We start from the raw sequence: 25,258 nt of genomic DNA, 5'->3' as shown, positions 1-25,258 counted from the left end.
GGTGGAATAGTACATCATTGATAAACTATTTTCTACATAAAATATACTAGATCTAAATGAAATTGCATATCTATTACTTTCTAATACAGCAAGCATATCAAGTGGTTTTCTTCCCAATTTTCAATAATGCATCAATCCAATCACATTAATAAATTATTCACTATAATCAATAAAATAATAGTTAAAATATAAATTTGTGTATTTTTTAATTCAATTTAAAGTAATTTTATAATTTGTAATGAATGTTATGTCAACATGTTAAATTAATAATTATTATATAAAAATAACTGCAAATTGTAATTAAAAGGAAATATTTAATTTTATATTTATAATAATTCCTAATTATTATATTATTCTAGTTTACTTATAATTAATATAAAGTATTTAACAACATACATACTTCTAAACTAAGTCCAGTTAATGCAAACCACATTTTATTTTTATCACTTGTGTAGTTGATAAATTGTGTACCAGTTACACATGGATGACAATAAAATATTCTCTGTGGAGCACATTTTTCTGCAATAAAAATTTAATTATAATAAACAAATTACTCAATATTAATTAATATTACTATTTTAAAATTAAAAAAAAAAACAATTGTTAATAAACTAAAAATATAAGGAATTCAATGATAAAAACAATAAACAGTTTCATCTATGATTTGTTATAAAGATTTAATTCGTTTTTGTATGAATCTAATTTTTTTTTAGGAAAAATTATTTCATCACAAATGAAAAATGTTACATGCAGCAAACGGGAATTAGCATGGGATCCATTATAGGACCAAAATTGGCAGAACTAGTCATGATATACATAGACCAGGAAATCAATGATATTACAGGTATAAAATTTTATAAAAGATACATCAATGACATTAATTATATTATATGAAAAGTAAAATAGTAAGAATACAATAGTAAGAATGCAAGAAATAGAAGACAAGATAGCTAAACTAAATAATGAAATAAAATTTAAGATAGAAAACGAAACCAACAGCAAAATAAACTCTTGATATAGTAATAAAATGAAGAAAAGAAAAGTTGGAATTAAACCATATAAAAAGCCAAGCAAAATCCAAGAAGTTATAAATTATAATTCAAAGACGCCACTATATATAAAAGAAAACATATTTACCATGGAATATAAAAAAATTATAAATAGAACAAGTACAACGCAGAATAGAAATAAATATATGAAAGAATTAAAAGAGAAATTTAAATTAAATGGTTACCCCAACAGAATAATACAAAAATGGAAAAGAAAAATCAACGATAAACATCAACAGAACAAAAAAAAAAGGGTGCCAACATAAAATATGTAACTTTCCCTTACATCAAAGGTTTCTTTGAAGAAATAAAGATTTTAACAAGGTAAATATAAAACTAGCTCCAACCTATGAAAAATTACAAAAGAGAATACAAAAAGTAAAGCCAAAACAAAGTAATAAGATAGAGAATACATATAGCACAGCAAATGTAGTCTTGTGAAAACCCAAAAAATTACATAGGAGAAACAAAAAGGAAAGGAGTAAGACTTAAAAGAACATATCGCTGATTTGAAATATAGAAGAGTAAGTAAATTCAGTCTTTTATGAACATTGCACAATAAATAATTACAATATCAAAGTAGTAGTAAGAATTTTACATAAAGAAAAAATTGGTACAACAGAAAATTTAAACAGTTTTGAAATTATAATAAGCCAAAAAAAATATCATCAATAAAAATTTACAAAAATTGTTAAAAATATTATTATAAAAATAAGAAATTATTTATTATATAAATGTTTAAAAATTTTTTTAACATACCAATGAGATTAAGGAGAACCTAGTACACACAGACATCACAAGTGTGAGCTAAGTGCCGTTCAGTGTAATGCAGGAAAATTTTAACTATACAAATTTTTAACCATAAATATATGTAATTTTTATGCAAGATGTATAATTAGTTAGCACCTCTTTACAAGATATCTCAAAAGAAAAGGTATGTTGTAACCTATCATAATATAAAACATTTTGTAATATGAAAACTCATGTCCATGTTTTATTATGTAGCCGACAGAAGAGGGGTGTATGCCTGATATGCTTATAGGCCCACAAGACATTCCTAAATAAAGAGTGATGTCAAAGATGTCCAGTGTCTGTCTATGCATCTAGTTGTGACAGAAAAAACAAATAAAAGATGACACAGTTTCAGAATAGGCAAAAATAAATATAAATCTATTCACTGTTAATAATTTTATGAGATGTAAAAATTTTATCATTTAATTATATTATTACTGCTGAATTCATCATGATATTTGTATTACTGATTAAATAATCACTTTTAAAGTTTTGAATTGTTTATACATAATTACAAATTTTACTACAAAATAAACTTATTTTAGTTTACAGTCTAACTATAAATAAGAGTTCGTTTCCAGGTGGTAACTTGATCCTGAATATCGACATCGGAAGCAAATTATTTCTTTTACATTGGGATAGGAATTCCAATGTAAGAACCAACGAGGTTCGAACACGTTTGTGTTTTACAGAGAAAGAGGGAAGAAGCACACCGGTCAAAGGCACTACAGTTGTTGGTTCTAACTATAAATATTTACAAATGTTAATAGTTGTTGTATATCAAAAGTATTCTAATAAATATTTCTGACATACCAACAAATGTCATTAAGATTCACATATACTAATGGAAATATAAGTGAAGTAACAACCATAAAAATTGCACCCACCCATAAAACATTATAAAAATATGTTAATTTTAAATTAGAGTATCATTTGCTGCAGAACTGCAAGAAACTTCAAAGATATCATCATCCTTTACATAATAAACATGAGAATGCTTTCATTGACTAATAAAGTCTACTGCAACAATATTTCTGTTCATTCATTATCCATTAATATAAAAACCCTTATAATGATGATGTGCTTTTATAAGCAAAATGGGAAGTTTTTGACAGTTAACACCACCATGTAAAATGTCCATAATTATTGCTTTGAATGCTGAAGATTTATTCTTTGATAAAATAGTGCAAAAGGTGCATTGTTGATCAACAATTGTGTACTTGTTACAAAAGAGACAAACATTGAAAGAAATGCTAAATCAGGATGTCAGCCTGAAAAGCTGTACTACTATGCCAAACAAACTGCTGGATTATTTATCAGGCTGTAATAAGGCTAATTTAATGGTTAGAAATAAAGTAATTTGGCTGTAGATAGTTAGACCACTATCTAATAGATTTAATAATTATAAACAATTTAATTTTAAATTCAAACTTAGAATATTCTGGAAGAAAAGATTAGACTTGGAGTAGGACTTAAAATTCACAACTCCTGCTTATCCTGATAAGCAGGAGTTGTGGGTTTGATGCATTGCCATTTACATGGAGATGCATTACCATTTACACTACTCATCAAATAAATTATTTGGACAGGGTCCAGGTAGTGTAAATGGCAATAAATTATTTGGACAGGGGTATTTGGACAGACAAATAAATTAAATTTCAAATTTGAATTATAAATAAACAAGATCTCCATTTTTATAAAATTAGTTTGGAAAAAAGTAGAATAATATGATCAATTTTAAATAGTAGTAAAAATTATTCATTTAATCTTAAATATTCATTTTCCTATATAATTGCCATTTAGATTAACATTTTTTTTCATTCGTTCAATCCATGTTTTGAATTCTGTGAAAAATTCTGTTTTCTTCTTTGATTCATTCCTATACAACAGCTTTAACTTTGGCATCTGATAAAAAGCATTGATCTTTCAGCACCTTTAATTTTGGGAACAACCAGAAGTCTGATGGAGCCAGATCTGAGCTGTAAGGAGCTGTAACTGCAGATCTATAAACATTTTCACCTTTTCCTTACTGCAGTGTTGTTGTTTTACCTTGATGCGAGAAAAATATTGTTATTTCTGTTTTTATGCTGTAAATTAATCTAGAGCTTGATACGTCATTGACTTGATTGTTTCTTCTTTCGCACAAACCTTTCAATACTAAAAATTCAATCAATGATCATTGTTTTGTATAGAACAAGTAAGATGGGTTCATGTTAAACTTGACTGTTACACAATGGCACAATATAACAAGTTGACTTTGCATATACAGACTAAACACTCATAGCATTAAATAATAATAATTATGTGCTTATATCCCCACACATGGAATGTACAGTAAAAGATCTTATTTATCAATCAACTCTCATACTTTTAATGTGTAATAGTTCAATTTGACATATAAATCTGAAAAAAGTATTATAGCATACTTGAAACAAATTATATGAATCTCTCTATATTTATGTGATAATAAATATTTGGTTAATGTTACCTTAGGATCCAAAATGGCGGCCGGGGATATTTTTCCCTACTTTGGAGACTGCGATGGGGAAAAAATTTTTCCCTAGAGTCGAGATGTCGACGACGTGGGGATTTTTTCCCCGTTCGGTTTCTACCCTGCATTCGACGTTGCAGAGTATCCTGTAACCTCGAAACGGAGATGCTAGTGTGTCAATTTGCGACGGTAGAGGGAGCCTTTTCGTCACGTCGTGCGAGAGTAAAATTGGCGGGAAATTCGTAGGGGTGTTACGAACGAATATGCAAATGCATGATCTGCGACGTGATTTCTGTTCATTTCTGGGCAATTTTATGCAAATCGACTAGTTTCCTGTTGGAATTGTTTACTGCTGTGTTGGGACGAATTGTGTATTGGATTAATTGCTGTTTTTTTTTTTCGTTACGATATTTCATTTGCACACAAATTGCTATCGGTGAATATTTATTATTATTATTTCCTCCAGTATTAGTAAGTATTTTTATTTCTTTTATTACAATTTAATCCTAAAAGTTAGAGAACCAAGTAATCAGAAATTAAGGAAAGACCGTGTTTTTTTCCTCTCCTTACCTCCCCGCGTTTAGTTTATTGCCAATTGTTCGATAATGACTAGTTTTGCCGATTTGAGTTGCAACGACGAATTTTGGTTGAGATACACTTCCCGTGATTTCTACAAGTTAATGGAAGACGACTTTTCGGAGCTAGGTTTGCCTCCCCGTATCGATAACGCATCGAATTTTGCTGTAAAATTAAGCATACAGCCGACAGAGTCCGTTTGCATTCATTGCGATGAAGATAAGAAATGCTTCATATGTCAGGTGAACGACCGATCAGAAAACACTGTGAATTGGATCATTTGTAAATACGTGAATTCCGGCAGTACGATAATAACGGACGAATGGAAAGGATATATGCACATTGACGACATAGAAGGAGTAGCGGTCGAACATAGAACAGTCAACCATTCGAAAAATTTCGTCGACCCCCAAAGAGGAGATCATACTCAGAATATCGAACAATCGAAAAGTGAGTAAAAAACTCCTCTTTTTGTTGTTTTTTATTGTTTATTTCGGTTAAAAAATCCGCGGAGTCTGCAGAGAAATTCAAGATGGCGGCCGGAACCGCGGCCATCTTGAATGCAGGGGAAAATTTTTTCCCCGTCGCAGTCTCCAAAGTAGGGAAAAATTTCCCCGGCTGCCATTTTGGATCCTAGGGTAACATTAACCAAATATTTTTATCTTACATTCCAATTAATATTTCACATTTAATTGTTTTTAAATAAATTGTTATCTTAAATATATATATATCTTATCTTTGATAAATTGTTATCAAAAAAATTATACTAAATTTATTATCAATATTTAAATATTTATAGTTTCTTTATTAATAAGTTACTAACCTTGTAAAAGATTCCAGTGATATACTGCTGTATCTGTTACAAAAGCAATTATGCTGGAATTAATCCATGTCCAATGAAGAACTGGTTGGAGCATTTTATATTTATGAAGACATGATCTTGTTTCAAGATTATAAATTTGAAAAACAAGATCAGCTGAAATAAAATATTTTATTAATAATAATTCAAAGTATATTTTAAAATACACAGTAATTTTTTGTGCAGATTAATGCAATTAAAATATAATTAACATTATAAATTCTTCTAAACAAACTTTAATCTTTTACAAAATGCCTGTCACTTTCCTAAAACAGATTATTATATAGTAAAGGAAGTATAAAGACTTCATCTTGTTATTTATTTTTATTTTGAATTATTTTTTGATTCATCTAAATATTATAAAATTTTTATTTAAAGTATATCTTCATTACAAAATGGAGATTCACCTTAAAAAGTATTAACCAGTTTTAAACATAAATGATGAATTATATATAGGATATTTCAAAAACATACCAACAAACTCATTTAATATCTCAGGATAGGATAAGAGTTAAGAAACAAAATTTGGCACGGTAGTTTGTATATATGTAACGTTGATGCTATTAAATTTTTGTGGATAAAGTTCAAGGGGGAGGGGAGATAGAGGGAGTCATTTTTCATATCTTAGGAGGGATTGGACTTAATGAAAGTATTAATCATTATAAAGGCAGTTATATTATTTTTAAAAATGTATTTTTACCTTCAAAATTAAACCTTTTGCCTTTTTATTATAATTAATAGTATAAAAGTTATTGAGCTGCAAGTTTCAAAAATTGTAGACTTGTAAATTCCCACCAGTACCTATCTGTCTGTTGTCTGTCCCTCCTTCCTTATTCTCAAGAATTGAGTTCGATGAAAGTCGAGACCAGATATAGAAAGCTTAGGGGCAGGAGGCCTTAATTAACTATATATGAACTTCCAGTTTAGACTGGAAGTCATGTTATTTCAATTAAAAAATTTTCTTCTGAACGAAGTTAGATAGATGACCAGCATAACTAAATTGCTAAAAGAAAAAGTATAGGGGCAAGACATTACTAAAATTGAGAGTATTGTGATGAAAAATTGCAGTCCAGCATTGTGATGATGTCACAATAAACAACTGCTCGTTTTTTTTAATGAAATCTCATAACAGGTAGTACACATACAATTTTAAACTTTGCTAATATGTTTCTTAAACAAATATTTTTCACCAAGAAAGTTATGCAATTCAAACAGAAATTTTTTTTGGTTTCATAATGAAGAAAGATTGTGATTTAATAGCAAAAAAAAAAATAATTAACTATATTTCTGTCTGGATCCTAAGTTTATTATAAATTCAAATATGAAAGAATAACTATTTTTTTTTACAAAAAATGGTAATAATTTGTAAAAAATAAGTAAATCATATTTTTATTTATGTTACTTTTTCTTCAGAAATAATTTTTACTTTTGTTTATTTCTGATATTAACATTTAAAAGAGAAAGAAAAGAGAAAGAACTTGATTAACTTAATTAAGCTTAATCTTGAGGGTAGGGATAGGTTCTATAAAAAATTGTAAAGACTAACAAGAAAAATTATCATTAAGTCTGGCTCTACTGGAGATATGACAATCAATCTCCTTTATCTCCTCACTCCTCAACTTTTAATCACCAAAATTTAATAGCATCAATCCCCCTAATAAACAAACCTCCCTGCAAAATTTCAGAAATTTTGGACAAAAAGCACAGGAGTTACTAAGCTTCAAAGGGGGTAACAAAATCATATCCCCCCACACAAAAAATTCCATTTTTTTGCATTTTTTAATTTTTTCAATGTCTTGAATCCAAAAATGAAAAAATCTTGAGGGGTCATTTTTTGACTGATGGCCCTCTGTTATATAACAAAGCTGGGAAAATAATTGTCTATTTTTTTTAATTACATTATAAAATTTTACTATCATATCTAATTATGTTTAATATTTCATTAAATTTGTTTATTTGAAACAAGAGACTAATTGCATTATATTAACTGCATATACTCTATTTCCTGTAATAATCATCCATATAAATATTCTTATAATAATCACCCATCTAACCTGTATTGTGAGAAAAATTGAACCAGTTGACAATACCAGTATATTAGTGATGTTCAAGAAGTGAAGCCTGAAGAAGAGCCCAGGAGGGGCTGTGAAAACATTTGCAAGTCTAAAAATAGATCGACTCCAGTTAACAGGTTCGAAGAATTTATTTAATTATTTTACAGGTGTGTAGAGAGATTGTATTAGTGATGTTCAATATTACTGAACAATCAACTATTAACATCATATTTTCCAACCTCAAAGTTAAAAAAATTAATACTGGCTAATATCTTTGTTGATGTTCAATATTATTGATATTGGGAACTGTTGAAATTTACAAAGTTAAGATAATTCAAATACTTCACTCAAATTATTTTTTTCTATATTTGTCAAGCTATCTCAACTTAACTAGTTTTACATCTCTTTTATAATCACATTTTTTTCCTTTCTTATGATATCAATTTTTTCACTCCAATAATTGCCCACAAAAAAAAATTATTCAGTGGGCAATTATTACAGGAAATATAGTATTGGCATATCACTTCTCAAAAATAATTAATTATATTGAATAATTATAAATTGTAATAAAAATAAATGATGATGAAATAGAATTTTATTATTGTATCAATAATAACTTTGTGATTTCACTTACACTGATGATGATAACTGATTGAGCTATTAAGCAGCTAAGTAAATAAGATTACAATTAGTAGAAATTTTGGTTTTGTTGAATTTGATGTTAAAACAATTAAAAAATATATATAACTTACTAATCATAACTAAAAAACTTTTACAAAAAAATAATATATTTCTTGAGACTATACATACAGGCTGAGTCAATTTCATTTGGTCCCTTCACACACTGTCTCAAGAAATATTTTTTTGTAAAAGTAAATTCGTCCCGGCAATTTTTTAAAAAACTTTCATTATTAATTTACATATTTTGGGACATGCTAATCCCAAAAAGCATTAACTGATAACAATTTCTGTTATTACAATAAGTAAATTCTACTGTATTATTTGTAAATAATAAATTAAGTTGATAAGTTATTTTAAAATTTATTTATTTATATATATAAACCACACATAAGAATACATTAATATATTTAATAAACTCTTTTCATAATAAAAAAACAAATAATTATATTACCTCTTACAGCAATTAATGGTTTAATGGGGTTCATTTGAGCAGAACTTGCAATAGCTTCCCAAGTTTCAGGAAATGAATGATGTGGATTAAGAACAGTAATTGCTTTATTGCCTGTTGAATATTTTTTACTAAATAAAGAAATATAAAGTTAACACTATAATTTTTAAACTTTATTATCAAAATCATAAAAATGATTAATTTTGACTTTATATCAACATAGATATCTCAAAAATAGTTCTCTTATAAAGCAAATTCAATAGTAGTTATCTAATTTTAGAATAATATGATAAAATAAAAATAAGATTGTTACATGTAAGATACAAACTATAATTGAAAATAAAGAAAGAAATAATAGTAAACTTTATTTTATATATACAGTCATACCCCAATATCCACTTAAACTACAATAAATGATGTTCTTTATTATACTTTGTGGTATATAAATCAAATAATCTTGGCAAAAAGGAAGTTGGGAATGACTATTTTCAATGTCTGTTTTCATTTGTTTCACTGGCATTGTCTGTGTTCCCCTGCAATTGTGTAATTTAGCAATTTTTATCATAAAATTTCAGTGCATTCATGTGTTTATTATTCTTAACAGTTCATTACAGTAGGCTCACTTTCTTGTTTGTTTATTTCATTTTCATACAATAATATTTAAAAACTAGGACATCATGCAACTTTATCATATTGCAACAGAACTGAGACAGAGCCAGCAAGAAACAGGCAATCCTTACACTTGCTGGGACAGAAGAGGCAATCCTTGCACTTGCTAATACAGAGAAGTGATCTAATAAGTAAGAAGAAAGTTCTTGTGTTCATGTTCATTTATCACACCCATTTCCTATTAGGCATTTAAATTATCATTTTATACTTAAATTCAATGATGAAATGCTTATATTCAAGCACTGAATATTCCATCCCAAAGATCTCTATTTATAGATTGAAAGCATTAGTTCAAAAGTATTATTTTGAACTAGCTTACCCGTCGCGCGTTGCTGCGATTTCAGGAGAAAGGAAATTCAAGCAAACTCATTATGATAAAATTCAATTTACATTTTATTATTTTTACTGAAACTTATTATTATTATTATTAATTTTCATCGGGAAAACATTTCAAAGTGTCGTTTCAATTCTATTTATTTATTGGAGTGCTTGTGGATACACGATATTTTTTGTTTTTCTGTCTGGTGCGTACACGAATAAATCAGAAGGTTTTCCGACGCGTGAGCTGGCCACATACAGTTGTCCATGTGAGAAGCACGGATTCTCCAAATCTAGCCCACACACTTGCAACGATTGTCCCTGTGCTTTGTTGATGGTCATTGCAAAAGCGATTCGCACCGGAAACTGCAAACGTTTAAATTCAAATGGCATATCTGTTGGGATCATTGGAATACGTGGCAACAGTACATCTTTCCCCTTGAATTTCCCATTTAAAATTGTAGCTTCGATGACATTGTTCATCATCTTTTTCACCGAAAGTCTTGTACCGTTGCAAAGTTGTGGTGGATTGATGTTTCGAAGAAGAATGATAGGCACACCAATTTTCAATGTTAAAATATGCGGTGGCATTCCTGGCAAATCTAGTGAATTCAAGAATTCTGTTGGGTAATTGACAACTTCGTCTTGATTCATAACAGTGTCGATGGAGTTATACGTTGTCGCTTCGCCTGGTATTCTGTTTTGAATGCTGAAGTTGATGTCATTGACATCGTTGTTCTTAGCTGCTAATATAGCACGTGCACTGAGCCACTGATGATTTTTGTAATTCCGTGCGATATTTGGGAAAACCTTTTGAATCAATTTGTCTTTGGTTGATGTCATCTTACAAAAGTTTGTTGGCAATGTGATACATTGTGTAGTTCTGTCTATTGCCATCTTCCCATTCCCAATATCCAGCAATTGTTTTGCGAAACGTTCGGCGGATACATCATTTTGTAGTTCAACACGCATATTGGTTTTCAAAGTCAATTTCTTTACATGTCGCCATAGAACAGATGATTTGAGGCATGCATTAAGTTCATCGGCGGGTGTTGAACGTGGTATAACTGGCAGAGTTTGTCGAAAATCACCAGACAATAAAATGAGTGCTCCCCCGAAGGGCTGGTCATTTCCCCTCAAATCTTTCAGTGTACGATCAAGCGCTTCCAATGCTTTTTTGTGAGCCATTGTGCATTCGTCCCATATGATAAGTTTACATATTTGGAGAACTTTGCCCATTCCGGAATTTTTGGTGATATTGCATGTTGGCGTCTCAGTGGTTTGCAAATTCAATGGCAATTTCAGTGCTGAATGCGCTGTTCGACCACCATCCAATAGTGTTGCCGCAATTCCAGATGATGCAATTGCCAGTGCAATTTTATTCTGTGATCGAACGGTTGCCAAAATTAGTGAAATGAGAAAAGTTTTACCTGTACCTCCGGGCGCATCTATGAAGTACAATCCGCCCCTTTGATATGTAATTGCTTGCATTATTGTGTCATATACAACACGTTGTTCTGAAACCAACTTTGGGAGATTCGTTTCAACAAATGTACCCAAATCATCGACATCGAAGTGTGTTTCACGTTGCAAATCACGATCATAAGCGTCATTTACAGATCGATTCGGTGCACACATTCCCAACTGCCCCAATCCCTTGTTAGCGATTGCCAAACATTTATCCTCGATCGAAACCAACGCCTCATTATACACATGTGGTGTAAATTGCATGTCCGGATTCTGATTCGTTGCTCGCAAACGATGTAGGATGTCTTCACTCATGCAATCTTTGTATTTTTCCCAAAGATCTTTCGGATTGGATGGGAAACACGTTGTCAATATTATCGCAAATAACGTGCGTATTTGCTGTGGTTGAGCAGTGTTCGATGCATCAGCGAGTGTTGTGTCCCAATGTGCATCGTTTTCAAGAAGATTTAATTCTTGGCAAGCCTCTCGATAGGTCGCACATACTTCACCATTTACTGTTCTCAGTTCTTGGAAGGATTTCGGTCCACGTACGTTAACTAACAGTAATCGCAAGTAAAAACATTCTTGATTGTTTGGATGAACTGTATACAGACGGCCTAACGCGTCGGACGAATATAAATTCGTATGTCCTTCAACTGGTTTGCCCTGTTTACGACGTTGAAACTTTTTCGCTGATGCATTCCATGTGTAGTATTTTGGCACTTCTGAGTAAAGTAGCGTTTTTGCGAACAAATCATCCGTGCACAATGAGAAGAACGCAGTTAACATTGTTTTCGGTGGCGATAATGCTCTTGCATGTACATTTTCCGTTGTAAAATACACACGCTGTCCATTTTCAAGATGTACTGCCAAATGAACAACTGTTGGATGACGTTCATGAATTGGAAAGGAGAAAATACGCCAAACTGCTTCATTGCTACTAATGTAGCGTCCCAATTCATATTGATCGATTTCATTGATTGGTGCAGATGCATTTCCCACTCCAAAAACTGCCATATCACTTCCTTTGTTGACATATTTGCAAATATATTTGATCGATTTCACTGAATTACAATACTCGACATTGATGTGTGCTTTGAAAGTCTTTGAGAGTAATGGTGAATACGGCACAACCCAACGATTATCGACTTCAATGTCATTGTTGCGTACTTTTAGAGTGATGAATTTGCCACCATCTTCAGTTGATCGTCGACGATATTGTGGATATCCATCATTTCCAGTGATAGTTTCGGCGTGTAAGTCTCGTGGATAGCGTTTCGTGCATTTTCCATCCTTCATGCACGGAGAATTGTTGTTGATCGCGCCGCATGGACCATGAATCATGTTGTTGGTAACGACTTCGAATAAGCCTGGATCAATGTTGACATCTGGTATTTCTGCTGAGATGACTTCATCAATTTTGTCTGGTGTAATTTTGTCGATCAGCCAAATCAAAATGTGTGCATGAGGTAATCCTCTTTTCTGCCATTCAATGGAATACATCCAACAGCGTGTCTCTCCAAAAACATGATGTTTGACAATGAAATCCGTCATAGATTTCAACTTTTGTTTGAACACACGTGCAATGATGTCATGGCGATCCGAAGACGATTGTCCAGGCAACAGAAGATCTTTAATTTCTTCCCACGTAGGGTTGCATGTGAATGTTACGAATAAATCTGGACGGCCGTATGCGCGAACATAAGTCATTGCATCTTGTGCGTATTCATGCATGTGCCGTGGGCTTCCTGTGAATGTAGCTGGCAGTATGACCATTTTTCCCAGTTCGTTGAGATTGCCATCAGTAGCAATTGCATCGCGTAAATGAACATATTCTTCAGAGCGCAGCTTGGTTTGATTCAGTCGAATGAAAAGAAGTCGTTCAGTCTCGATTTTTGCATACATATCGACAACATATTGATGGAATAATTTCCGACATTTCAAAATGTGATTGTCTGTGTTCTCACGAATCATCAATCGATAAGAATAGTAATTCATGGCACTGACTTTCTTATTGGTCTCCCTATCTGTTTGTGGATTTCTCATTTTGATATTGAAATGATATCCATCTTCTCCTTGCCAGAATAAAATTGGATATTGCAATGCATCGTATGAGCGATGAGTTTCGGAGACTCGCTGAACATTACCATCTCTGCGATGAAGAACTATATCACGTGAGTTAAATTCTTCGCCAACTATGACGATCGCCACTTCATTAATTGTTGGTGCATTGTATTGTCTTTCGTGTTGGCCGGCTGGTGTTTTGTCAGCTCTAATGACAACTACATAATCATCAGCTGGCATTCGCTCGAGGGCCGTCCTGAACAGTCGAACTAATTCGTTATGTTCATCGAATAAATTTTGTAATGCAGCAACAATTTCTCGATTAGTGCCGGTATTGAATCGACAACGTTGATCAACTTGTTCATCAGTGGCTCCCATGAAATAAATTTGGAGAAATTTGTGATCTGCATCCGGCAGTGGTAGAAGTGATCCAGTACGATGATAAATTTGCCCTTGCACTTTGAACGTTGGCATGTAATTGTCACGTATGATTTCTGTTGCACCAAACGATGTCATTTGGAAACATGAATTGTACTTGCGTATGTTTGCCAAGAAATGTTTCGACTGGCTTGTGTCACCTGATACCAACGTTGATAATGGTTCGGGTGGTAAATGCAATTCTGGCAATTTCACTTTTCCACCTGCGCAGCACATTCCTGGAGTTTCATTTTTGAATTTCAAAGCATGGCAAAATTTGCATAATTTGTCCATTTTTTCAATAACGACACTTCGATGAAGACTGTAATCATAATCAGCATCGTAATTAAACGCAGCAAGATTCAAATCAGCGTGGAGTGTCCATCTGGATTGAACATTGCGTTCTCGATTCATTCCTAGTCTTGCTCCCCGTTGGTCAATTGTTTCCTTCGAGCGGGCTTGAGCAGTGCGTACTCGATCGGTTTCCAATCTCGATTCTCGTTGCTTGTTCGTTTGAGAAGAACGGGCTTGAGCAGTGTGTACTCGATTGGTTTTCAATCTCCATTCTCGTTGCTCGTTCGTTTGAGAAGAACGGGCTTGAGCAGTGTGTATTCGATTGGTTTCCAATCTCGATTCTCGTTGCTCGTTCGTTTGAGAAGAACGGGCTTGAGCAGTGTGTACTCGATTGGTTTTCAATCTCCATTCTCGTTGCTCGTTCGTTTGAGAAGAACGGGCTTGAGCAGTGTGTACTCGATTGGTTTTCAATCTCCATTCTCGTTGCTCGTTCGTTTGAGAAGAACGGGCTTGAGCAGTGTGTACTCGATTGGTTTTCAATCTCCATTCTCGTTGCTCGTTCGTTTGAGAAGAACGGGCTTGAGCAGTGTGTACTCGAACGGCTTGTAATCTTGCTTTCTGTTCCTCGTCTGTTTCTGAAGCTCGTAATGCCTTTTTCTTTCGTGCTTGAGATGTAGATCGACCAATTGATTGACGTTTGGGGGGCATAACTGTCGGCGATGCTTGCAAATTCGCTGAGAAAAATGGGAAAAATCAGTATTCGAAAAAATTATTCAATTTCGAATTTATTCAAAGAATTATTCAATTTTTTAAATCGATTCAACTTACTATTAAATGTCTCTCTCTCACTGCTTCTCACTACTTTTCACTACTGCTTCTGGTCTACTCTCTTGTCTGACTTTTTCTTTCTGACCCTGAGACCTCTTGAGTCTTGTCTCTGACTTTCTATCTGACTCTTTGATCGGGTTGGAGCTCCCTTTTTAAACACTTCTAGCATGAGAAAGTTTGTCATCAGACGATGATTTATATGGTAGTGTCGTCATCGGGTGATGATTTATTGGCGGTTTCGTCATCGTAGCTGAGATGATTGTTTTATTTTGTTGTTTGATAATGACATCTAACTTTTATAGAGTCATAATCTTGTTGATGTGACTCATCTTTGTTTTGTGACAGCTCTCATCATTATTCATTGATTGCTTTGACTAAGTTCTTCGTTTAATGTGTAAACATTGTAGAAGTGACACTCGGTGCCGTGGAAGGGGGGTACGATGTTTCCACTTTTATATTTTTAATCCTTTACAAATTAATTTAATTACTTAATTGCTCCTTTCTGTTTTCCCTTGCATGTTGTCAGTTTTCTGATAGTTGGATAATAAACCGTTTCTACTCTAATTTGTCTCTTTAAACCATTTTAAGTTGATATTAAAATTTGGAAGCGGGAGTACCAAGATCGGTAAAATAGGCAAATTCCCTCATACAACTTCGATTGTTGTTTAAGATACAGTTAAGGTTTTAACAAAGGTCAAGTGAATACATAATTAGCAAAAATAAAGTGATTAAACAAAAATTATTACAAATAACAGTTCACAAATACATATATAAAGATATTTTTGGAAGGGGGGGAAATGTTGGTCTTCACATATGCCAGAAACCTTTGTGGGAGTGTATTAAACAACTTCCCAAAGTTTCATGGCAATCGGATAAATGGTGTAGTAATGCATGAAGGACAGACAGACAGACAGACAGACAGACAGACATATTCGTTTTTATATATATAGATAACACTTCCCCCGTGAGGGAAATTTCAAAAAATCCCTTCTTAGTGTACATTCTCTTGACGTACCCTATTAAAACGCAATCAAACGCGCGTCTAAAATAGTATAATAAAAGCCGAGTTCTTCACAGTAAGCCTTAATCCTGTCCCTCTCCCTCGCAAGGGAATATCGAAAAATCCCTTTTTAGTGTATATTCTGTTGACGTACCCTATTAAAACGCAATCAAACACACGCTCTAAAATAGTATAATAAAAGCCGAGTTCTTCACAGTAAGCCTTAATCCTGTCCCTCTCCCCCGCAAGGAAATATCGAAAAATCTCTTTTTTAGTGTATATTCTGTTGACGTCACCTATTAAAACGCAATTAAAAACGCAAAAAACCGCATGTAAAATAGTATAAATAGAAGCCGAGTTCTTCACGGTAAGCCTTAATTCTGTCCCTTTCCCTGCTGGGGAATATCGAAAAATCCCTTTTTAGTGTATATTCTGTTGACGTCACCTATTAAAACGCAATTAAAAACGCAAAAAACCGCATGTAAAATAGTATAAATAGAAGCCGAGTTCTTCACGGTAAGCCTTAATTCTGTCCCTTTCCCTGCTGGGGAATATCGAAAAATCCCTTTTTTAGTGTATATTCTGTTGACGTCACCTATTAAAACGCAATTAAAAACGCAAAAAACCGCATGTAAAATAGTATAATAAAAGCCGAGTTCTTCACAGTAAGCCTTAATTCTGTCCCTCTCCTTCGCAAGGGAATATCGAAAAATACCTTTTTAGTGTATATTCTGTTGACGTACCCTATTAAAACGCAATCAAACACACGTCTAAAATAGTATAATAAAAGTTGAGTTCTTCACAGTAAGCCTTAATCCTGTCCCTCTCCCCCGCAAGGAAATATCGAAAAATCTCTTTTTAGTATATATTCTGTTGACGTAACCTATTAAAACGCAATTAAAAACGCAAAAAACGCATGCAAAATAGTATAAATAGAAGCCGAGTTCTTCACAGTAAGCGTTAATCCTGTCCCTCTCCCCCCAGTGGGGGAATTTCGACATGTGTATTATATAAAAACACGTGCGTATTCGAATGCAACGTAGTGTCAAAATTTCAAAGGAATCGGTAGGAACAAACGAACGTTATATTTTATTTATATAGATAGATAGAAAATGATCTGGTTTAGTCCGTTCTCACAGAAAAACAATGCCTCACAGAGAAGCAAACTTAGGTCGTCGGAAGTTAGCGCCATCTGTTGGACATAAAAGCCTTAATCCATATATAAATATATTTTTGAAGGGGGGGAAATGGTGGTCTTCACATATGCCAGAAACCTTTGTGGGAGTGTATTAAACAACTTCCCAAAGTTTCATGGCAATCGGATAAATGGTATGGTAATGCATGAAGGACAAACACACACACACACACACACACACACACACAGACATACATTCATTTTTATATATATAGATTAAATCTCATTGGAATTCAATTAAGCTCTTCGATATTTATTGTATAATTTAATAATGACTTGCCACTTGTGATGCATAATTTTAGAATTCCAATGCACACAACCTATATAATCCAATACTTTCATGTTTAGTGTTCTAATCCATCCAAATACAGGCATCTACAATGTCAAACAAGTATTGACATGTGTAATAAAATGTTAAAATGTGCATATGCTTGCAATTGAGGAATTCTATGGAATAAGGTACCTAATTGCACTTAGATACCTTTTTCAGTTAAATGTTTTATTATGCATATCAAATAGGATTTTATGGATATAGATCCCTTGCTATAATATGCACTTTACTCAAGTATATTTATAACTTTTAAACTTTACTAAGGTCATAACAAACTTCATGGAATAAAGAACAGTTTTTAAGAATTCCTGAAGACAAAAGTTTAATTTAGGTATCTTATTCTACAGAACTCCTCAATTTAGCAACTGCTAAACATCAAAAGTTTGATTTATTTTTGTTTTCTACCACATATATATGCATTCCATTTAAATAATATCACTTAAAATCTTATCATCTAGTCACATAATCATTAAAATAATATATAATAATAGTTAAATTAAGACCTATTTAATTATTTAACAAAAAAATTTAAAAACCTTTTAGAATTATCACTGTGCCGAATGCAAATCCATTGATCAGATGTCATTGTTACTCGTGACCACGTAATATGCTCTAATGGAATCCCCAAATGAGTTAACTAAAAAAATAATAATTATAATTACTACAAATTATTTTTAAAAAGTTATAAATATAAAATAATTTTAACTATTAATTTATGCACACAAATTTTATATCATCCACTATTTCAAGAAACACATATGTAATATATCTCAGGCTTGAGCAACATACAGTTGAATATGATTAATTTTCATAAGTCATAAGTCCTGATAATCTACCACCAGATTTTTATTCTTTTATATAAAGTTTATTAATCTACTCTTATAAAATTATGCTGCGAAACAATTATATTTATTGCATAATAATTGACATTCCAACTTACTCGTTTAGAAAAGCATAAATTAAACAGCAGCATTCATCATAACAAATATAATTATTATTTCCATTCTTAAGTTTCACTTTTGTTTTATGCACTCATTTCTCATTTAACTAAAACTGTTTAAGGCATAATAAAACAATTTCTAAAGTAATAACCTAACTTTAGATAAGACCAAAGTGCACATTCCATTTCCTTGTAGTTTTCATTCAATATTGCACATGTTCTTTTCATTGCATTGCAATCAAAAACAATGAATCCATATCTCATGCAGTATGGCAACAGTTAAATATTTCATAGTGAAGAATATGGAATTTATATTTTCATAGAAATTACAAATGTTTTTCACATTTTAACAGGCTATATTAGTCATGACTGACTAAAAATGATGTCGCAATTGAGTTGTTGGCCACAATTAATATATAGAAATAAATGATTTTTAAAATATCCTGTTCAGATTTATATTAAACATAAGCATCTCAAGTGTATATTTTATTAACTTGATTAAAATACAGTAAAATCCCACCAACTTGGACTAACAGAAGGTGAAGGTTGCCCACATTAGCTGGGTGTTTTTTCTGATAATATGGAAAACAAGAAAGTGGATATACAGTACAATTACTTATCACCATCGTCAATCAGCTCTATTCAGAAATATTGTGGTTGTTCATACTGAGAGATAGTAATACCTGCAAACAAACATTACTAAGAAGGATACATAAAACAGATATAACAGAAACAAAATATCCTTTATTTCTCTCTAAACCAGTTCTTTTAGTACAGATCCCAACTTTACAGATATTAATATTACTAATTAACAAAAGGGTGGTCTATTGTCCTCTCATAAGCATAGAGGTAACGTGCGCATATACATACAGTATTAACCCAACCGACTTACAACTAAGCTTATACCTATCTTAAACCTAAAAAAAAAGAAAAGGAAGAAACAGACTTAGGGATGTATGTCAGATAGACAGAGGAAGGTAGAAAATACCCAGGTCTTCTTAAGTTGGTAGGTACCAATGTGAAAGGGTCTCTCTTCAATATTATGCTTTCGGATGCCTCCCTCCTTCAAAAACAAGCAAAACAGTGCCTCATAGATCTCCAGTTGTACTCACTGTCCTTACGACCCTTCTCTTTCTGTTCTTTTGACCTCTACGGTTTTCCTCGGCTTCGCAGTCCCCTTTGTCCCTTTTTCTGGTTTGGAGCACTGTCTTGTCCTGCCATCCACTCTGAGATCTTGACCAAGAATGAATCTTCCATTGGCAGTTTTGTCTCCGGTCCTTGCCTTCCTTTTGTTTTCACTGAAAATTCGGAAAAACGATAATTCCCCTACCCTTTTGTTCTACCAAGAGTTCTGAGAAGGGGTAATCCTTCCTTAAGGCAATGAGATGTAAGACAGAAGCTTCTAGAAGGAAGTTATGACAAAAGGGAAAAATTGAACATAAATATAAATAAAAAAAATATAACTAAAATATATATAACAATATGGCTGACAGCCACAATTTTACTGAGCTTTAGTAGGTTATACTGAATTCATAATTACACGAAATGAACTCAAAAAAATTCATGACAGTACCGTGTACTCCAACATACAGTTTTTAGTAACTTATCAACTACAGTAATATAATTTATGGTATCGCAGTGAAAAGATTAAGTATTTACTACTCAGACACCTTATACCTCTGAGAAATTATTAATTTAATATTGCAAACATTTTCCACCTGTTCCACAGGTCATCTTCAAGCAGAAGATGACCTGTGGAACAGGTGGAAAATGTTTGCAGTATTAAATTAATAATTTCTCAGAGGTATAAGGTGTCTGAGTAGTAGTAAAATTTTAAAACTCTGAGCATTTATTCAAGATTAAGTATTTATTTAGACTTTCACTGCTGTACTTATTGACTCATCTCCAAAAGTTGGTAAAAAAAGAGGAAAATTTTTGAAAGAAAACAGTTTACTTTTAATTTTTTTAATGATAAAAATTTTTAGTGAAATAATACTGACCTCATTCATTTCAAAACTTTTTATATCTTTATGTTATAATATTGAAGTCTTTTAGAGAAAAAAAAAAAAAAGAGTCAGAAATCTACAACAGTAGAAAAAGTGAGATATTTTAAATATCAATTACTTTAAATGTTACCAAAGGGGGAAAACTTTTGGCTTAGTTTCAATAATGTATCTCTCCTGATGAGTATAAAAATGGTCTAAGAGTGACAATCCTGTTTTCCTACATTGTTTGACTTAAAGGTTATAGTTTTCTTGAAGATCCTTCTCCCTTCAGTTGATTGACAGTAAAATGATGAAAGAAATGAAATTTTAAGAAACAAAGCTTATTCAAAATTCTAAAAAATGTTTAATATTTCTATGACACACTGCTCTACATGTTTGTCACTTTTGTACATGCACACAAAATAATGTATACAAAATCATTTGTTTTAACAGAAGCATTTGAAGGGTATCTGAAAAACAAAATATTGTCATATGTTTGACAACTTTTAAGATATCCTGTAGAACTGATATTAGGGATCTGAACTAAAACATGCAAACCTACATTCACTTATGCACCATTGTGGATACAGCCAATTTGCATTAATATGAATCACTAGGGAAATAGTAGTTAGTTTGCTTTATTAAAAATTTGTATTGATGATTTTTAACGTCAAGGTTGATTAAGAGGCAATTCTGTAAATTATAATATTTTGAATTAATTTACTAAATAAAGTTAAATTTATTTACGAAAATAATTTAATCTAAATGATTTTCAAGTCAAACAGAATGAGAAGACAGTATTTGCCATTTAAGTGTGGAGCAATATATCAAAGTGATTAAACAGAACTAAGCTGAAAGAAATCCATGGATTTTTCTGTTCAAGATTGTTCGAAAAAGTATAAAATATTTTTTGATGCCAGAAGAGCAAAAAGAGCTAAATTTGGTGCAAAGTAGCCAAACCAGACATCACTGTATGCATCCTGATATACAAACTAGTAAGTTTGCTTGGAACCACATACATTTAAAGAGGTGGATGCCTTAAACTTTGACCCCTATTTTCTGAGTACAGTAGAATAGACCACTAAAATCAGATGTATGAATTGCTCTACAATTGGAGATGAACCTGTCTTTGCTTACCAGGAGAAGAAAATCTGATTTACTGAAAATAGAACATTTATACAGTATCATTTTGCTTTTACACTTTGTTTTGACATAATAAAATTTTTTTTGGAAATAGGGTTATTTCTTGGGGATTGTGAAAGTAATTAACAGTTCAGTTTAATGAATTCTGGAAAAATTTTTGTACACTTTATCACATGAAAATTAACATTGTGACATTGCTGTACCAGCACGTAATACCACAACACTGTTGTTACTGGACAGTATTATGTATCAATTCTTAATATTCTCCAGCAACATACTGCACCTTGCATCTTCAAGAATGGCAACTCAAGCATGAAATGCAAGGTTTCATGTGGCAAATGTCATAATAGAATATTTGTCCCAAAAAATCTGTGTTTCCTACATCTGTCTTATAGCCCTGATCTCACCCTGTGACTTATATAAGCTCTCAACAGCCCTAGGTTGAGTAGGCCCCTTTTACTTTTTTTAATAAATGAAATAGATAAAATATTTATTAATAGTATTCCTAAAGATATTATTTTTTGTTAGTAAACAAACATTACTTTATATGAGTAGGAACCACTATGAACCAGTGAAATATTTCCAGCCCCCTCTCAATGACCTTGCAAACATGCAGGAAAAAAACAGATGCACAATTATTGCAAAAAGGAATTGCAAGCTCAAAAATTTTATCATTTTATTTAGTAATGTTTAAAAATCATTGCAATCTGAAAAAATTATCATAAAACCCAGAGCCCAGAGTAGAGACAGCATTACCACATGGGCATTTGCCCATATGGTAGTACTGTCCCTGTTCTGAAAATTTTGTTGCTCTGCTCCTGCAAATAACAAGGCAAACAAAATTTTCAGGTGTATTATTTTTTTAAATATTTTATTTTTATTTATATTACACAGTGCAAGTTGAATACTGATTGATGGAGCAAGGTATGACACTTCTAATTGGTATAGCATTTCAAACAAATTTTTCATTTTATGTAGGGGGATAAGTGGCATCAAATGCATGTCTTGTCCCAGGCAGCATAAACTTCAGTGCAGCTCTGGCCAAGAGATTAGGTGCAGAAACCTGGAGAGCTGGTCATCCTAATCATAAACCACAATAAAATGTTTAAAGGAAGTTGAGATGAATCTTTATAAGAAAACTAATGTTTTATGAAGAGATTAAGGAAAACATTGGAGATTATTTTATGAAGGAAGGATCCATGGTTACTTTTGGACTTTAGTACATTTAGGTACAGCCTTACATACAGCCTTAGTAACATGACAATAGTAGTAAACTGAAATAAAATTTTGCTAAACAGTTTTGTAAAAATCTGTATAAGACACTATGCAGTTGATAAAATACAGTCAGGCAAAACTGCCTTATGCTAACATGTAAACATAATTAAAAGTTTAAATGTAATGAACGATTCTTTTAATATCTAATCAGAATATACTTTTGTTTTAAACATTTAAATCATAAAACCATCAAAATTGCATTTGGAGTGTTTAATGGCAAAACGTGAGAACCTGTTTCCATCTTTCTACATTTAGCAATTGATGACAATTATTTTCAACCCTATCATCTGTCAATTGGCTAGATTTAATTATCATAAAAAATATTGCCATAGAGCATTATGATAAAATATCCAATCAATAGATTCACACTTCTGATAACATTATATTAAACTAATTTTGCATATAAAATATTTTAGGGAAATATTATCTAAAAATCAATCTGTATTAAATGACACCCACACTTTTATCATGTTAATTACGCATACATTATGTTTAGCATTTTTATATATTTGTATTGATTAAAAATTTCTTTTAATTATCATCAAAATTATCATTAAAAATTATCATCAACACATTTATATTTAGGTCTTTCCTACTCTTACAATATAACATAAGCTAATTCATTTCATAATTCAATTACTTTTTTATAACATAACTCATTATTGAATATATTGGTTCCAAAAACTATTTTTAAATTGTAATTTTTGGTAATAACTTTACACAAAAAATAACAATTAAACAACTATTTTTATTTAATAGCTAATTAGTATAATTAAAATAAATATCATCGTATTTTTATCAATCCAGCATAAATTTTAATTGATAGTACTAATTCAGACTTTTTTGCGTGTCATTTGGAGATAAAACAAATATAAATCTTCTTACTGGAAACTAACTAACTAGAACAAAATTTCTAAAGTGCAAATGTTTCGACGTCCCTCTTGGGCTCTTCTTTGGGCATTCACTCAAAACCGTTGCAAGCTAGTTCTTAAACTTTATAAGATGTTCGATTTCCAAACATCTTATAAAGTTTAAGAACTAGCTTGTGGGAAATTGAACATCTTATAAAGTTTAAGAACTAGCTTGCAACAGTTTTGAGTGAATGCTCGAAGAAGAGCCCAAGAGGGGTGTTGAAAACATTTGCATTTTAGAAATTTTGCTCCAGTTAATTGGTTTACAATAAGATTTATATTTCAACCCAGTGTATTAAGAAGTTTAATAAAACAAATACAAAAAACTGTTAGAAATTTACAATATGCAATCACTTAATGCTTCAGTAAGAACATGTAAACCAAATTATGCAAATTTAGGTCTTGACATAACAATAAAATTGCTGTCTGCAAATACTTTTTTAACAGTAAAATTTTCATTTTAAAAATATGTACAGTACATACATGGATTTTCTTATTTCAAATTTTAAAAATATTTTTCAATAAACATTTTATTTCGTAATAATCTTTGAAGAGGTTACTAACTTCATTTCTCCAATTAAAGTTACCCCATAAAATATAATGGGCAAATACTTTTTGGATCCACTGTACATTAAACTGATTATCTAAACTATTACAGTATAATAGTTTATATAAATTATTTATTAAAGACAGCATACATACAGTATAATACCAGCTTAAATAATGCATAACTTTACTTGACGATTCTTACCTGTAACAATTCTGTTACGGAAATGGGTGAACTGACGGAAGCCGAACTGAATTTTGACATTTTCCTACCATTCAAATTCAATATTGGAAGCCTAAAGTTTTTGAAGTTAGATCTTAAACGAAACTTACGTTTATACAACATAAAATGTACATAATCTGTTTAAAAACAGTAGCGATTAAACGAGATTAATAAATCTTCCCACATTTATAAGAACTGATCGTAGGATGTATTAGGACATTTTTCATAACTTATTTGTGTGACGTCACAATATTATTAGTGAAATTTTTTTTAAATAGCATCAATTAATCGCCAAATATGATTATCTTTCAGATAATTAGAATTATTTCAGCTATTTTGATAGTATTAGTAATTTAATAAAAATACAGATATGAAATTTATTAACTTTGACTATTAGTGGGAAGCGTAACGTCACTTGATACACACGATAGTGTTACTTTTTCTTTCGGTAGACGTATATTTCATATTCCAAAGGCTAAAAAATAAAGGTGTTTTATTCTTCTAATAACTTTCTGGCTTCCTTTTAACATCATCGGATATAACACAAGTACCGCAGTCCCCATGACAGTAAGAAAAAGAAACAAAAAACAAATGTATCTGTCAATGTCATCACATGTGTGTCTCGTTAAGTGTTGCCAATACCGCAATTTACAAAATGACTATTACTGTACTAAAAAAGAAAATAAAAATAAAAATAGTTCT

At 31.6% G+C, this 25,258-nt stretch overlaps 1 protein-coding gene across 1 annotated transcript in view; it reads right to left on the bottom strand.

Annotated features, from left to right (window-relative positions):
• Positions 1–24,888, bottom strand: part of LOC136975084 (clathrin heavy chain 2-like) — a 41,893-nt gene extending 17,005 nt beyond the window's left edge. Inside the window, exons 1-5 of the mRNA XM_067270084.1 lie at positions 24,539–24,888; positions 18,070–18,170; positions 8,954–9,081; positions 5,732–5,884; positions 401–519 (exon numbers count right to left, since the gene is read on the bottom strand). Coding sequence (XP_067126185.1) covers positions 401–519; positions 5,732–5,884; positions 8,954–9,081; positions 18,070–18,170; positions 24,539–24,679 — 642 coding nt within the window. The 5' untranslated portion in view covers positions 24,680–24,888. The remainder of the gene's footprint in view (positions 1–400; positions 520–5,731; positions 5,885–8,953; positions 9,082–18,069; positions 18,171–24,538) is intronic.
• Between the last annotated feature and the right edge of the window lie 370 nt (positions 24,889–25,258).

This window comes from Centruroides vittatus, unplaced genomic scaffold, assembly GCF_030686945.1.
Source record: "Centruroides vittatus isolate TY-2023 unplaced genomic scaffold, ASM3068694v2 contig_364, whole genome shotgun sequence".
NCBI classification, from domain to species: domain Eukaryota; kingdom Metazoa; phylum Arthropoda; class Arachnida; order Scorpiones; family Buthidae; genus Centruroides; species Centruroides vittatus.
Note: the sequence above shows the minus strand (reverse complement) of the source record. Positions and strands in the feature narration are given on the sequence as shown.